General features: G+C 38.2%; 2 protein-coding genes across 2 annotated transcripts; both read left to right on the top strand.

Moving 5' to 3' along the window:
• Positions 1-997: 997 nt before the first annotated feature.
• LOC127484900 (olfactory receptor 5T2-like) lies at positions 998-1,993 on the top strand. Its single transcript, XM_089303190.1, has one exon. The coding sequence runs from the start codon at positions 1,043-1,045 to the stop codon at positions 1,991-1,993; it is 951 nt and encodes a 316-aa protein (XP_089159316.1). The 5' UTR covers positions 998-1,042.
• Positions 1,994-14,252: 12,259 nt separating this feature from the next.
• Positions 14,253-15,194, top strand: LOC127490245 (olfactory receptor 8K3-like). Its single transcript, XM_089327787.1, has one exon. It carries the CDS (start codon positions 14,253-14,255, stop codon positions 15,192-15,194), a length of 942 nt encoding a protein of 313 aa, XP_089183913.1.
• Positions 15,195-15,931: the final 737 nt, after the last annotated feature.

Here is a 15,931-nt window from a genome sequence, read left to right as displayed (position 1 = left end):
GCAAATGCTCAACAAACCACTGTTATCATTTCTCTCCTCTTTTGCAAAGTTAGCATTTTATCATTTAGCCCAAGCTGTATGGAGCTTTCTTCCTTCTATCCAAATCAGATTACTGTAAATAGATTTCTATCATCTTTTAGAGTTGATCTGATTCTATGTAATATCCAAGAACTATAATAATTTTCTCTATATGACTCTGAATTATTTGAAAATGTGTTAAGAGTAATTAGTCATGCCCAGTATTATTTTTATTAGGAATCTAGTATAAATGCCTATATCAAGAGGAAGTTAACTGTAGTATATTTTCCAAAGCAAAATTAATCCTTCTGTAGTATAAAAGTAAATTTGCAGTAATTTACATGTGGAATTCTATGTATCAGAAGTTTTTACAATTCACAAATTCATCATGGGCAGAACAACAAAAAATGGTAAAAATATGCTTTAATGGAATTAATCATATAGAATGAGCTATAGATCTAATACAATGCAGTACATTAGATTGTTAAAGTTGATTTTATTGTTATAAAGTTTCCATCAATATTTATTCGAATTTTACAAAACTAAAACATTAATAAATTAATTAAAACGTTAATTAGTATCAGTATCAATTAAAGAGAAATAGGAGTGTTCTACATTTGATTAAATTATTAAAATCATTGTAAAATGCACAATTGCTGAAAGTTCTAGAATTCTGATATTCTATTCTAATACTTTGCCCACTGGTATCCAATCTCATTTATTTAGATGTTGGGATAATATTTTTAGATACTCATATGGAGTTTTAATATGAAAACAGTTAGTAGAATTCAGTGGTAAATTTAAAATGTGACTTGATTACTTTACAAATGACATGAGTTCAATCACTCCTACCTTCCATTTGATTCTGCAGTGAGTGGCATGAACTGTCGACCAATCTATCATCATGCCACTGTCTTCTAATCCACTTTTGGGAAATTATGTTCACAGTATTGTTTGTCCTTTTTGTAGTAAATTGAACTGTAATTTTATTGATATCTTCAAGTTTGTTTTATGATATTTCAGCATGAAAAATATCAGTGAGGTTACCACGTTTGTTCTGAAGGGCTTCACAGAAAATCTTGAACTTCAGATCGTCTTCTTCTTCCTGTTTCTAGCAATCTACCTCTTTACCCTCTTGGGAAATTTAGGACTGATTGTATTGGTCATTGGGGATTCCCGGCTCCACAACCCCATGTATTATTTTCTGAGTGTGTTGTCTTCTGTAGATGCCTGCTATTCCTCGGTTATTACCCCAAATATGTTAGTAGATTTTGTATCAAAGAATAAAGCCATTCCATTCCTAGGATGTGCAGCACAAATGTTTCTTGCTGTTACCCTCGGAACCACAGAATGCTTTCTCTTAGCTGCCATGGCATATGATCGCTATGTGGCCATCTACAACCCACTTCTGTACTCAGTGAGCATGTCACCCAAGGTCTATGTACCACTCATCATCGCTTGTTATATTGGTGGAATTTTGCACGCCATTGTGCACACAGTGGCCACATTTAGCCTGTCTTTCTGTGGATCCAATGAAATTAGACATATCTTTTGTGATATCCCTCCTCTCCTGGCTATTTCTTGTTCAGATACCCAAATGAACCAGCTTCTACTCTTCTACTTTGCTGGCTCTATAGAATTATCAACTATATTAATTGTTCTAATCTCCTACGGTTTCATTCTGTTAGCCATTCTGAGGATGCGTTCTTCTGAAGGGAAACGCAAAGTTTTCTCTACCTGTGGCTCCCACCTAACTGGAGTGTCCATTTTTCATGGTACTGTGCTTTTCATGTATGTGAGACCAAGTTCCAGTTATGCTTTGGAGCATGACATGATAGTGTCGATATTTTATACCATTGTGATCCCAATGTTGAATCCCATCATCTATAGTTTGAGGAACAAAGATGTAAAAGAGGCAATGGCAAGAGTGTTTGGGAATAATAAGTTTATCAATAAAGTTTATTTTTCATACTAAAAACTCAATTGAGAACTTTGAGAGTGATATTCTGCACCTCAATATAAAGAAGTTATGATGGAAACGTTTGTTTCAGTTTGTTGGTGTAATTCATTTCTTTTTGGTCATTTAAAACAAAGACCTTGAGCAACCCCCTGCACATGCTGTTTCTGCATACAGAATGAAACCCCTTCATTTTCTTTGTGCTATGATCATATTGATTATGTAGATACCACATAGATGTGTTTCCATGTAGATACTAATAGTTGTACAAGTTATGGATCTCTCTCTATATATAGATAGCTAGATACAGATATACAGATATGAGAGATTCATTCTGGCTCCCCTCTCCTTAGTTCGTATGTGAACTCTTTAACTGAATTTTGGAAATGAATTAATATAGTGTATGATTAACAAGAGACAAACATACAAGTTTTACTAATTTTGCAAGTATGCGAAGATCATCACAAGAGTGTGAATTCTGAAGGAAAGATAAGAGAATAATGTGCTTATGCTCTTCAATCTAAGAACCTAAATGTGTGCAGGAATGGTAGGACAGACAAATCTCTAAACTAGGGTAATTACTTCTATGGACATCGCTAAGGGACATACGTTCAGAGAACCAATCTAGGAAAAGATAAAGTTACTATAGCAAGATTATTCATTAATACTTAATGATTAAGGCTGTTTACCATTTTAGAACACAAAGTACACAAAGGACATCTGTTTTAAAGAATCTGAATGGGGTGCTGGTATTGTGTCACAGTGGGTTAAGCCACCGCTTGCAAGGCCAACATCCCATATGTGTGTGCTAATTTGAGTCCTGACTGCCCCACTTTTGATCCAGTTTCCTATTAATTTTCTTGAGAAGGCAAAAGTTAGTGGCTCCATGTGCTTGGATCCCTCCCACCCAAGTGGAAGATAATGAACGGGATTCTAGGCTCCTGGTTTTGGCGTGGCCCAGCCCTGACCATTGTAACAATTTGGGAGTGGATTCAGTGGATAGATGATCTCTCTCTTTCTAGCTCATTCCTGCTGTCTCTGGTCTCTGTGACTGTCCTTTCCAAATATATGAATAGACAAATCTTTTCATCAAAAGAATATTATGGCTTTTTGAACATAGGAAAACACAGGGCAAAACTGGAACTTTCTGAAGTCACAATTCTTCAGGTGATTTTAGGTTGAAATTATCAATAAACCAGTTTGCATATCTTGAGATGGCATGCCCTTAATTCCTTCATGTATAATCTTCAAATACATTTTTCTTTTTCTTATTTATTTTCCAATTGTATGGAAGATCCCAGAACTGAAATTTGAAAGATTTTTTTTCATTATACTTGATTAGCTTGATCAAATACCACTCAATCCCAGGAAAATCCACTGTCCTCATAGATATAGGACATTTTCCATGGAGTTACTGGAATCTATTTCAGTTCAAGGCATTGAGCTTTATCCATAAGTCTATGCAACAAGCTAATTGGAGCCTGTGGTTCAAGTATCACAGGTAATGTGGCCAAATTTCAAGATGCCCTTACTGGGCTTACCTATCAGAGTATATCTCGACCTCTTCACTGTGTTTACAGAGTATAGGCATAAACCCTTATTCAAAATGCCCCAGAATATAAACACTACATGTTAGCACTTATGAAGCCTATCCTTAAGCTGAATAATAATAATAATAACAATAATAAAATGCCCAATTCAGAGTGTAAAGTACAAACTGCTTAGCAGATTGGATTCTTCCCATGACTAAATTCTCAGCCATCTCCATGGGATTCCCTAAAGATCTGATTATTCTCAGTTTTTGGTTCTGTTTTCTTTAACCTGTACTACTTTGTGATGCTCTAAGGGTTAGCACTATTCCTTATTGCCCAGGGACAAAAGTTCAGAAGAGGGTCTTGACTTTGTTCATGTAAGCCCTGCTTCCCACAGACCACATTTTCATTGCAGAAAACTGTGCCTTTCATAGATGATTTTCAGTGATAGTGTTTACCTTCTCTCCTTCATATTTGATCATTATTTAATGTTTTATTTTTTCTTTGTGTGTGAGAGAGGAGAGAGAGAGAGGGAGAGAGGGAGAGAGGGAGAGAGAGAGAGAGAGAGAGAAATATTCCCATTTACCATTTACTGGGTCACTGTCCAAATGCCTGCAGTTGCAGTATCCAGGGCTCTCCACGGCCAAGCCAGAAGACCAGAAGTCAATTCAGGTTTCCCACATGGATGGCAGGGACTAAACTACTTGAGCCATAATCTTACTCTGAACAGGACTTGCTCTGAGATGAGACAAATATTTGGGAGCTGGAATTCAGAATGGAACCCAGGTAATCGGATGTGGAATGGATGCATCTTATCTGGGATCTTCACAGCTGAGCCTGCTCTAGTGTCTGACTATTTTGTGAACTCAGTGTGTTACTTAGCATTTATTTATTTTATTTGTTATTCACAACAGGACAATATTCTTAGAACACAGAGTACAACCAAGAGGTATTTTTTCTAGAATGGATACTTCAACCGTAAAAATACAGAGTATATCTTAATAGGAGGCATTCCTACACAGTGTCTCAGATTTGTTTCCTGTTTGGAAACACTTTGCCTGTCCTCCGATATCACATGGTTCCTTCCTTAATATGTCAAAACAAAGTCATGGTCATTTTTTTAAAAGAAGTATTTCATTTATTTGAAAGAGAGAGTTACAGAGAGAAGCAGAGCCAGAGAGGGAGAGAAAGGTCTTCCATTCTGCTGGTTCACTCCCCAAATGATCGCAATAGCCAGAGCTGAGCTGGAGCTGAGTCAGGAGCTTCCTCCACGTCTCCCACAAGGGTGCAGTGGCCCAAGAACTTCCACCACTTTCCCAGGCCATCGCAGAGAGCTGGATCGGAAGTGGAGCAGCCAGGACTCGAACTGGCGCCTGTATGGGATGGCAACGCTGCAGACTGGGGCTTTAACCCGCTGCCTCACAGTGCTGGCCCCAGTCATGGTCACTTTTAATCATTATTTGCACATATTTACACCATGTGAATGAAGACAGCCCCATTAATTACTGTGTGTATGTGTGTGTGTGTGTGTTATTAAGCATTGCAGAGATCTTAAACACAGCATAAAACCTGCACCTCATGGGAGACCAGGATAAGTACCTGGCTCCTGCCTTCGGATCAGCTGCAGTGCGCCGGCTGCGGCGGCCATTTGAGGGTGAACCAACGGCAAAAGGAAGACCTTTCTCTCTGTCTCTCTCTCTCACTGTCCACTCTGCCTGTCAAAAAAAAATTAAACAATAGTAGACCTAAAAGTCATAGGATATTAAATAAAGTATATATGCAGACAATTCACAAAATAAGAAACTGTTTAGGGATAATATATGTACTTTAAAATGATTTGGATAATATAATGTAAAATGATACAAAACATTCTTCCATACTCATACAATTGACACAAATTTACCAGTGACTTCAAAGTACTGCTGATGAGGTGGAGTAAGAAAAAAATATTTCCAGGAGCCAGCATTGTTGTGCAGGAGGTTCAGCCTCAAACTGCAGCGCAGGCATCCAATAAGGGCACTGGTAGAGTTCTCCCTGCTCCACTTCTGATCCCAGACCCCTGCTGATGTACCTGGGAAAGCAGTGGAAGATATCTGAGTTTTTGATCCCCTGCATCCAAGTGGAAGACTTGGAAGAAGCTCCTGGCTCCTGTCCTCTGCCTGGCTCAGTCCTAGCCATTGTGGCCATTTGAGAAATAAACCAACAGATAGAAGATTCTCTCTCTCTCTCTCTCTCTCTCTCTCTCTCTCTCTCTCTCCCTCCCTCCCTCTGTCTCTCTTTCAATCTCTGTAACTCTACTTTTCATATAAATAAAAAATCTTTTTTTTAAAAAAAGAAAATATTTCCAGTCTTCTAGTAGGAATATAAAATTAATAGACAACTGAGGGCCAGCGCCGTGGCTCACTTGGCTAATCCTCCACCTGCGGCGCCAGCACCCCGGGTTCTAATCCGAGTTGCTCCTCTTCCAGTCCAGCTCTCTGCTATGGCCTGGGAGTGCAGTGGAGGATGGCCCAAGAGCTTGGGTCCCTGAACCTGCGTGGGAGACTTGGAGGAAGCACCGGGCTCCTGGCTTCAGATCAGCATAGCGCCGGCCGTGGCAGCCATTGGGGGAGTGAACCAATGGAAGGAAGACCTTTCTCTCTGTCTCTCTCTAACTGTCTATAACTCTACCTGTCAAATTAAAACAATAGACAACTGAGACTATAATTATATATTCCTAATTTTATATATTCAACAAAATCAGAATTTTTATCTAATTGAATTAATATGGATGAATCCAAAAGCAAGCTGTCGCTCCCCCTTTTCGTGGAGGAACGACACTAAACCCTGCCTAGGTTTCCTATCCGAGTCATGGCACCATTATTGTCGCTCCCCCTCTTCGTGGAGGAACGACACAGGACCCTGCGTTGTTCTTTCGTCTGCTCGGCCCTCCCCGGGTTTGCTGCTGGTTCTTCCCGGTTGGCTACCGACCCTTCCACCTCCGTGGAAGGGCGGTTCCCCCTGCCACTTTCCCCACTTCCGCGGGGGAGCGGCACACCGCCGGCCGGCTCTCTCGGGGGCTGCTCAGGTGTTCCTTCAGATAGATGTTCCTGGCGCATGTTGTCTCTCTCCTCCTTTATAGTCCTCTTCCACCAATCCCAACTCTGCTACCCACACGCCGAGTACGCTGCTCTCCTCCAATCAGGAGCAGGTCCTACAGTTTATTGGTTGAACTGGAGGCAGCCTTGTAGAAGCTGTTTACTCCTCTCCCAGCGCCATATTGTGGGAGAGCAGATGCATAGAATAAGTCTTAATTTCAGTAACTTAGTCTAGTCCGAGTTGCTCCCCACACAAGCCAATTAAAAGAATAAGTTTTTACAATAGACGTTCTTTAGTATATCAAATAAATTTATTTAAAATATCTGCAGAGTATATTTTGTTGGTGAGCACATAATTTAATCTTAGCGAGTGACAACTTGGGTGTGAGAAATGGTAAAGAACACTCATCTTGATAAAACATGAGGACAAGTACTAATAGAAAGACAAAGGAATAAATAAAAGTTTCAGCTACATAAATGGAATTTATATGGTAAAAATGAGCTAAAGGCTCTAAAGGGAATATGTTTTATAAATTGTATTTTCAGGTAATAAACACTGTGAACACGAGTTATGTTTTTACTAAGGAAAATGCATGATTACATTGTTAATATTTACCAGAACCCTTAAGGGTAGTCAAAAACCCTCTTATTTTCATCTATTGTTTGCTTTATTTTACATTTACTGAATTTATAGACAGAGACACAGAAGATGAGGGAGAATGGAGAGAGCGAGAGCGAAAGAGTGCTCCCATCTGTTGATTCATTCCCCAAATGTCCACAACATCTAGGACAGACCTGAGCCTAAACAAGGAGCTAAATTCAGGTCTTTCTCACAGGTGGCAGGGACCCAACTGTGTGAGTCATCACTGTTGCCTCCCAGGTTCTTCATTAGCAGGGAGTTGTGAAGGCAACAAATCCAGAACTTGAACATAGGCATTCCAAAATGAGATACACGCTTCCCAACTTCATAATAAGTGCTGTGCCACACACCTCTACTTATTTTTTGTTTTTAAAGTTGAGTGCATTCAAAGAAAAATTATTCAAGTATTCTCAGCTATAAAAATAAGCCAAAGGCTGGCACTGTGGTGTAACAAGCTAAGCTTCCATCTGCGGCTCTAGCATCCCACACAGGCCCCGGTTCGTATCTCAGCTGCTCATTTTCTAATCTAGCTCTCTGCTTATGACCTGGGAAAGCAGTTGAAATTGGCCCAAGTGATTGAGCTCCTGTACCTGCATGGGAGACCCGAAGCAAGCTCCTGGTTCCTGGCTTTGAATTCTCTGTAACTCTGCCTCTCAAACAAATAAATAAAATCTTAAAAAAAAAAATAAGTCAAAAGCTATCATAAGCTAATTAAGTGAGCAGTAATTTTATTTCATCTATTAGACAATTTTTATTAAGAATGCCTGTATATTACATGGCTAAAAATAAAATTATGTACTTCACTTAAGACACACAAATAACAAACATGTAAAATATAGCTGTTTTTAAAATAATTCACTGAGGTAAAATTCACTAACTAGAAAATGAGCTATTTTATTTTTTTTAATATTTATTTATTTATTTGAGAAGTAGAATTTCAGAGAGAGTGAGAGACAGAAGGAAAGATTCTTCATCTGCTGGTTCACTCCCCAAAGGACTGCAATGGCCAGAGCTGGACCAGTCTGAAGCCAGGAGCCAGGAGTTTCTTCCAGGTCTCCCATGTGGGTACAGAGGCCCAAACACTTGGGCCATCTTCCACTGCTTTCCCAGGACAAAGCAGAGAGCTATTTTTTACTTATCTGCTTCAAAATAACAAAAATATGTCTCCAGGAGTCATACTATTATAGCATATATTGATACTTAGTTTATTTTTTTTTTACTTTTACTTTTTTTATACAGTGTTGGTGTCCCATATGGTCTTCACTTCGAATCCTGGTTGATCCACTTCTGACCCATCTCCCTGCTAATGTGCTTGGGAAGGCAGAGAGGGATGGCCCTAGTCCTGGACCCTGACACCCACATGGGAGAACTGGGGAACTTGGTTTGGCAAAGCCCTAGCCATTATGGACATGTTGGGGAGTGGACCAGCAGATGGTCCCTGCCTCTGCTTCTCTTTGCAACTCTACCTTTTAAATAAGACAATAAATCTTTAAAAAAAAAATGAGGTTGTGGAGAAGTAGAATTAAAATGCATGTAGTTTGTTGTTTTGTTGCAAACCATATTGAAATGTATGCACAATTTTTTATAATACACATTTTCATAAGCATTTTGAAGACTTCTTGAATATACCACATTTTACTTATTATTCATTAACCAATTGCATACTTAGGTTGTTTCCATATTTTTTTCATTTTTAAAAATTTATTTACTTGAAACACAGAGATACACAGAGAGAGAGGGAGAGACAAAGAGGGAGAGATCTATCTGCTGATTCATTCTCCAAACAGCCTCAATATCTGGAGCTGGGCCAATCTGAAATCAGGAACCAGGCGCTTCCTCTGGGTCTCCCACATGGGTGGCAAACATTTGGGCCATCTTCTTCTGCTTTCCCAGGCACATTAACAGGGAGGTGGATTAGAAGTGGAACAGCCAGGACTCAAACTGGTGCCCATATGGGATACCAGCACTGCAGGCGATGGCTTTACCTGCCATGCCCCAATACCAGCCCCATGATTCCATATTTCAAACCAGGCATCAATGTATACGGCAACACTCGTAAATCTCTGAAATCCTGATACCAAAGGCTTTGGATAAATAGCGTCAAGTGGGATTGCAGGAGTGTACAACAGACAAAAAAAAAAAATAAAATCACAATTCACAATTCATTATAAATTGTCACTGGTAATTAGTGGACAACCTCCCGGTATTTCATTAAATTTTCAAATACTTTAGGGATGATCAACAAATTGGTTGGCATCTCCTCAGGGAGAGTCTCAAAAGGTGAAAAAAAATCCATAAATTGTCCTCAAAAATGCCATGTTAAGAAACACCTTGGGAGAGTGAAGAAATACACCACGGGAGAGTCAACAGTGAGGTTTCACTGCAGATAACCAAGGCGGCGTCATGCAATGCGTATGTATTTGCAATGTTTCAGTGACATATGAAAATTTTCACTTATATTAGATGTCAGAGTTATGACAAAATGTATTCTTTTCCACTCTAAGTGTGTGCCTTCTGCTTCCCAATAAGGCCTGGCCGTATTAGGACCTCTCTCCTTTTTGCTTCGCATGAATTTTCTTCACATACATTTTCACATGAGAGGTTAAGCATTCATGAGAATCCTTTAAACTCATACACTGTGAGTTCAGAAATTAAAAAAACATTTATTACAAATAATTATATATTGAGCACACATCAAGTGATAAAAGGCAAAGGGACATGGGTTCTCCCAGGGGCAGAATTTGGAACTGCAGAGGTGCGTCCTCTTATTTTGATGGCCTTCCACCTACACAGTTGTTAGTACCTCGAGACTCGTTTTGTTTTTGCTCAAAAATGAATTATTATTAGTCACTATTTATTTATTATATATATTTATTCCTAAATATGACTCATTTCTGATCGTTTTTTGGGGAAAGGAATTTTCTATTTCATATTCCCGCATGAAAAGCATTGTTTGCTAATTAATAGAGAACTTCCACTTTGACTACGACCTTGTCTAAATATGATCAGAGTCGGTGAACTCAAAAGGCTTCCATAGCCTTGGCAACTCATGAAAAGAGCCTAGGGTGATTATTGATGCCATAAACAAGACTGTCAAATTGTTAATTAATAAATTTTAACTACACCGTTTTATTGGTCATGGAAAAACCTTCTTCATTTTGCAGTGGGATTTGACAAAAAAAATAGATGGAATATTTCTCAACAAGAATGTTTTTTAAAATAAAATATTAGAAATCTGCAAAGGTAGTACATTACGAAAATCAATTTGTCTTTTTAAACCTTGAACTACAGCACTGGTGGGATAATACGTTCCTTACCTTTTATGGAAATTGGCCCTTACCATGGGAACTTTATTTCTCAGTCTTTAACAAAGGCAAGCCAAGTCAAATCAAAACAAAACAAAAAGCTTTTCACTGTTTCTTATTGTATTTAGTACAGCTGTTTCTCTAATGTTATAATCAGATACATTTTTCTGTATTTCTTTTTTTAAAAACAGTTTTATTTATTTATTTTGAAAGAGTTACAGAGACAGAAGGAGAGATAGAGGTCTTGCATCTGCTGATAATTCACATGGCCACAACTGCCCAGCTGGGCCTGGAGCTGCTTGCCTGTCTCCCACAGGGGTATTTGGAGCCCAAACACTTAGGCCGTCCTCTGCTGCTATTCCCAGGCCGTTAGCACAAGCTGGATCAGAAGCAGAGCAGCTGGGACATAAAGCAGTGTCCATATGGGAAGTCGCCACAGTAGATGGTAGTATTACCTGTTATGAAACAATTTGGCCCCCCATTTTTCCATATTTCTACTAAAACAAATGTGTTTACATAGGAGCCTGAGAGACTATCTGGTAACGATAACCTTATGCATGGTATTAACAAAATTACATGCAAATTATATGTAATCACCTATACAAATACAATGCTGTAAACTTATGTGTTTTTATTTTCTTATAGCTTATTCAGAGACCATTTACCTCCATGATTTCATTGTACAGAGTACAGTTTTTCTCTAAATCATGCATAAATCATTATTTCTCAAATTTTTTACATGAATAATAATTATCTTATGTATTATGCCACATATATGCTATTAGAATATACTTCTTAATCTTCAAGTTATTCTAGATACTCAGCTATACCTTTGCTTGTTACACATAATTATCTGCATTGTGTGTCATATCTCTTGGAGGGTTCTTTACTATTTTTAATCTTTGAGATAAATTATTTTTAATTTCCATCATTGTCAAAGGCTTAATGTTACACTAAATAAAATTCAACAAATAAGAAGTAAAAAGAACATAGCTCAGTAGGAATCTAGGCAGGGGTTATAACGAATAATGAAATGAAAAGATGTCTATTTCACTCGTATATGGTGAAATTTAAATAGTCACAGGATATTTGAATTTTTAGGATCTTAATGTGCAAAAGGATTTTAATCTCATTCAAGAATCCAGGTATAAGTTCATCTTTAGTGCATTTTATCTAGTCCCCAAAATACTATTGTGTAACAAACTGAAAATTTTATTCAACATAAAATTTTATAAAATTTATTACGAAAGGTCAAAACAAATTTTTCCCTTTAAAAATATAGTATTCCTGGGGCTGGCGCAGTGGCTCATTTGGCTAATCCTCCACCTGTGGCGCTGGCATCCCATATGGGTGCCTTATTCTAGTCCTGGCTGCTTCTCTTCCAGTCCAGCTCTCTGCTGTGGCCTGGGAGGTCAGTGGAGGATGGCCCAAGCGCTTGGGCCCCTGCACCCCCATGGGAGATCAAGAGAAAGCACCTGGCTCCTGGCTTTGGATTGGTGCAGCCCCAGCCGTGGTGGCCATTTGGGGAGTGAACCAATGGAAGGAAGACCTTTCTCTTTGTCTCTTTCTCTCACTGTCTATAACTCTACCTGTCAAAATAGAAAAAAAATTCCTTATCAAAAGGAAAATTTTTATGAGTGTTCAATGTATAAAGCAAATTAGAAAGACATGTCTCATAATTTGTCTTTTTTTTCCATACTCCCCAGGTTCCCACATGATAAAGTACATCTGATTTGGTTTTTTTGTTTGTTTGTTTGTTTGTTTGTTTTTGTTTTTGACAGGCAGAGTGGACAGTGAGAGAGACAGAGAGAAAGGTCTTCCTTTGCCGTTGGTTCACCCTCCAATGGCCGCCCTGGCAGGCGCACTGCAGCCGGCGCACTGCTCTGATCGGAAGCCAGGAGCCAGGTGCTTCCTCTTGGTCTCCCATAGGGTGCAGGGCCCAAGCACTTGGGCCATCCTCCACTGCACTCCCGGGCCACAGCAGAGAGCTGGCCTGGAAGAGGGGCAACGGGGACAGAATCCGGTGCACTGACCGGGACTAGAACCCGGTGTGCCGACGCCGCAAGGCAGAGGAGTAGCCTATTGAGTTCGACGCCGGCTATGATTTGTTATAGACAACTAAATATATCTCAGTTATGATAAAAATCTTCCTAAGGAAGATGGATATTTCAGTGAATTTATATCAAGTTAACCTATATTAAGATACTTACAGAAATAGAAATAGAAGTAATACAAAACAACACCATGTTGTCCAATTTTATTCATGGGTAGGAGGCTAAGGTAGGAATTGAGATGAATTTCATGTGTTCTTTCTTACTTGATCTTTCACCTATTCATCATTACAGATTTGGGAAAAAAGTTAAGTCACATATGAGAAGAATGTACATGTTTATTTGTGAAGAAAATACCTTTCTGGTAAGCTACTATCACCCTAAATAAAAAAACACAAAAATAAAATACTGTTCACATAATATTTGAGACTATTTCCAGTAAATGGACATGGAAGATAATTTAATCATCAATTATCTTTCCCAACAACCCTGCAAGGAAATGTTGGTTTTATATATGAGAATACATATATATATATATATATACACACACACATATATATATATAGTTTGTCCAATGTCATCTATGTGTATACCATAACTTAAAGTGCTGTAGGGATTCTACCTATCTACGTACCCATGTATATACATACATATTCTGGCACATTTTCTTATATAAAGACTATCCCCAATGTGATTTACAGACTTCTTTCTCATGCAACTATCCAATCTCTATCAAGAGTTGATTTTGACTGTCCATCTGTAGACATAAGGATTTTATAGGAATACATTTGATGTCAGGAATACAATGCATTTTTCAAATTTTATTAATTTTATATATGTAACTGGTATATACATAATGGAATTATATTACATATAATTAATAGATTCATTATAATTAAAATTATATAAATAGTAAATAAAAACTTAAATGATACTGCAACAATTGTCCATTTATTGAACACCCAAAGCTTTAACAATATTAAAATGAACAATATTTAGAATTTTTTTCATTTTGGCTTTATATATAAAGGATTATCTAAAAGTTCATGGAAATTGGAATTCAAAGGTAACAGTTTTGAATTCTATGCATAATAGTTTGTCATAGCACATTTGCATACATTTTGAAAACCACTTATATGCATGTATTTCAATGTTTTTGCTCCTAAATAAATATTTTAATTCCTCTTTACCCAAACTTTATGAACTAAGTTTGCATTCATATTTATATATATATCTGCATTCTTATCTATGTCTACCAGTCTTTCTATATGAGTTTCTCAATCTTTTCACGACTGGTGGTTTTGGCTGAATACTGTTGTCATCTATACACTGCATAATTAAAATGTATATGAGCATAATTGCCATCTAACTATTGGACACCAGCAGCAACTCAGATCCCAGTTATGATTACCAAAATACCTCTTTGACAATGGATAATATTACTTTTGTAATATGACCCCAACTGAAAACCACTCATATATCTATGTTGTTTTATCTACTTACATACATTTTTAATGTAGAGATGGGCTAATTTTCAAATATTCAGAATTGGGAGTTGAGATGTATTTTATTTTCACTAGTTTTTCATGATAAATATCAACCAGATGAAAATTCTAAAATCTACTGACTATACTGATGCCATTATCCAGAATAGGTTTTCTGATCAACCTGCATGGAAAGACACAACATCACAGTGGTGAAGGAATTCATTCTGATGGGAATCACAGATCGCCCGGAGCTGCAGGCTCCACTATTTGTGTTGTTCCTCATCATTTATCTGATCTCAGCAGTGGGCAACCTGGGCATGATCATCCTCACCAAGACAGACAACAAGCTGCACACTCCCATGTACTTTTTTCTCAGACACCTGGCTATTACAGATCTTGGTTATTCTACAGCTGTGGGACCCAAAATGTTAGTTAACTTTGTTGTGGATCAGAATACAATATCCTATTATTTTTGTGCTACACAGCTTTCTTTTTTTCTCGTATTCATTATTAGTGAGCTTTTTATTCTGTCAGCAATGTCCTATGACCGCTATGTGGCCATTTGTAAACCTTTGCTCTACACAGTCATTATGTCACAAAGGGTATGTTGGGTGCTGGTGGCAATTCCCTATCTTTATTGTACATTTGTGTCTCTTCTTGTCACCACAAAGATTTTTACTTTAACTTTCTGTGGCTACAATGTAATCAGTCATTTCTATTGTGATAGTCTCCCTTTGTTATCTTTGGTCTGCTCAAATACACATGAAATTGAAATGATAATTCTGATCTTAGCAGCTTTCAATTTAGTTTCATCTCTTCTAATAGTTCTTATCTCTTACTTGCTTATACTTATTGCTATTCTCAGGATGAACTCTGCTGAGGGCAGATACAAGGCTTTCTCCACCTGTGGATCACACCTGACAGTGGTCACAGTGTTCTATGGGACTTTGATATTTATGTATGTGCAGCCCAAGTCCAGTCATTCTTTTGATACTGATAAAGTAGCATCTATATTTTATACCCTGATTATCCCCATGTTGAATCCCTTGATCTATAGCTTGAGGAACAAGGATGTAAAATATGCCCTGCAAAGGACATTGAATAAAATATGGGATATTGTTTACTAAAGTTCACAATGATTATAAGTCTTACAATTAGATCTGGGTGTGAATTTTCTGTTTTCCTCTATAGCGTATTGCACATATAGACTCGACATATATTTATTCATGTTCTCAATACTATTCATACTTCTAAATACTGTAAATGCATTAGTGAAAAAACAATAAAATATTTTGTTTTCCTTGACACAAAGAGATGAATTACAAAAGCAAGAATTGAGAATATTTTATAGCACAGTAGTCCGTGTTTAGGGACCATAGACTAAGAACAAACAAGGAGACTGAGTGTTCTGTATGTGAACATACCCCCGGCCTCAACTGGACTGCACGCTCAGCTCTCTGCCTCTCTGCTGAGCTGTCCACCTGGTCTGGCCAGGTGTACTCCACTCAACCATGTAACCTCACTCCTTCCCCCCCCACCCCTCAGTCCAAGCAACTGCACTCTTTCCCAGGTCCTGTCTGGAGAGGTGCCCATCCATCCTTATGGATGTCCCTTCCCTAATAAACCTTGCTATTTTACCTCCCACTACTCTCTGTCTCACGCCTGAATTCTTTCTTGCGCGAAGACAAGAACCCTGCAATTTCTCCGTTAATACAAGGACAGCACAGTAGAGATTGCTAAACAAAGTAACTCCCTGTCAGCCCCCGCTGTAACTCCTTGCGCCCAAAGCTTCCAGGCTGTATGTAACTCTTTTTTCCTGCTGATGTAGCCCTTTTTCCTTTAAAAACTCTCCCAAAGACCGGGG

This window comes from Oryctolagus cuniculus, chromosome 1 (genome assembly GCF_051225735.1).
Source record: "Oryctolagus cuniculus isolate XC-2025 breed Fujian yellow rabbit chromosome 1, ASM5122573v1, whole genome shotgun sequence".
Taxonomy (NCBI): domain Eukaryota; kingdom Metazoa; phylum Chordata; class Mammalia; order Lagomorpha; family Leporidae; genus Oryctolagus; species Oryctolagus cuniculus.
This window is presented reverse-complemented; position numbering and strand designations above follow the sequence as displayed.

Excerpts from the sequence above, each read along its gene's own strand:
- LOC127484900 (XM_089303190.1), top strand. The coding sequence starts at position 1,043 with ATGAAAAATATCAGTGAGGTTACCACGTTTGTTCTGAAGGGCTTCACA.
- LOC127490245 (XM_089327787.1), top strand. The coding sequence starts at position 14,253 with ATGGAAAGACACAACATCACAGTGGTGAAGGAATTCATTCTGATGGGA.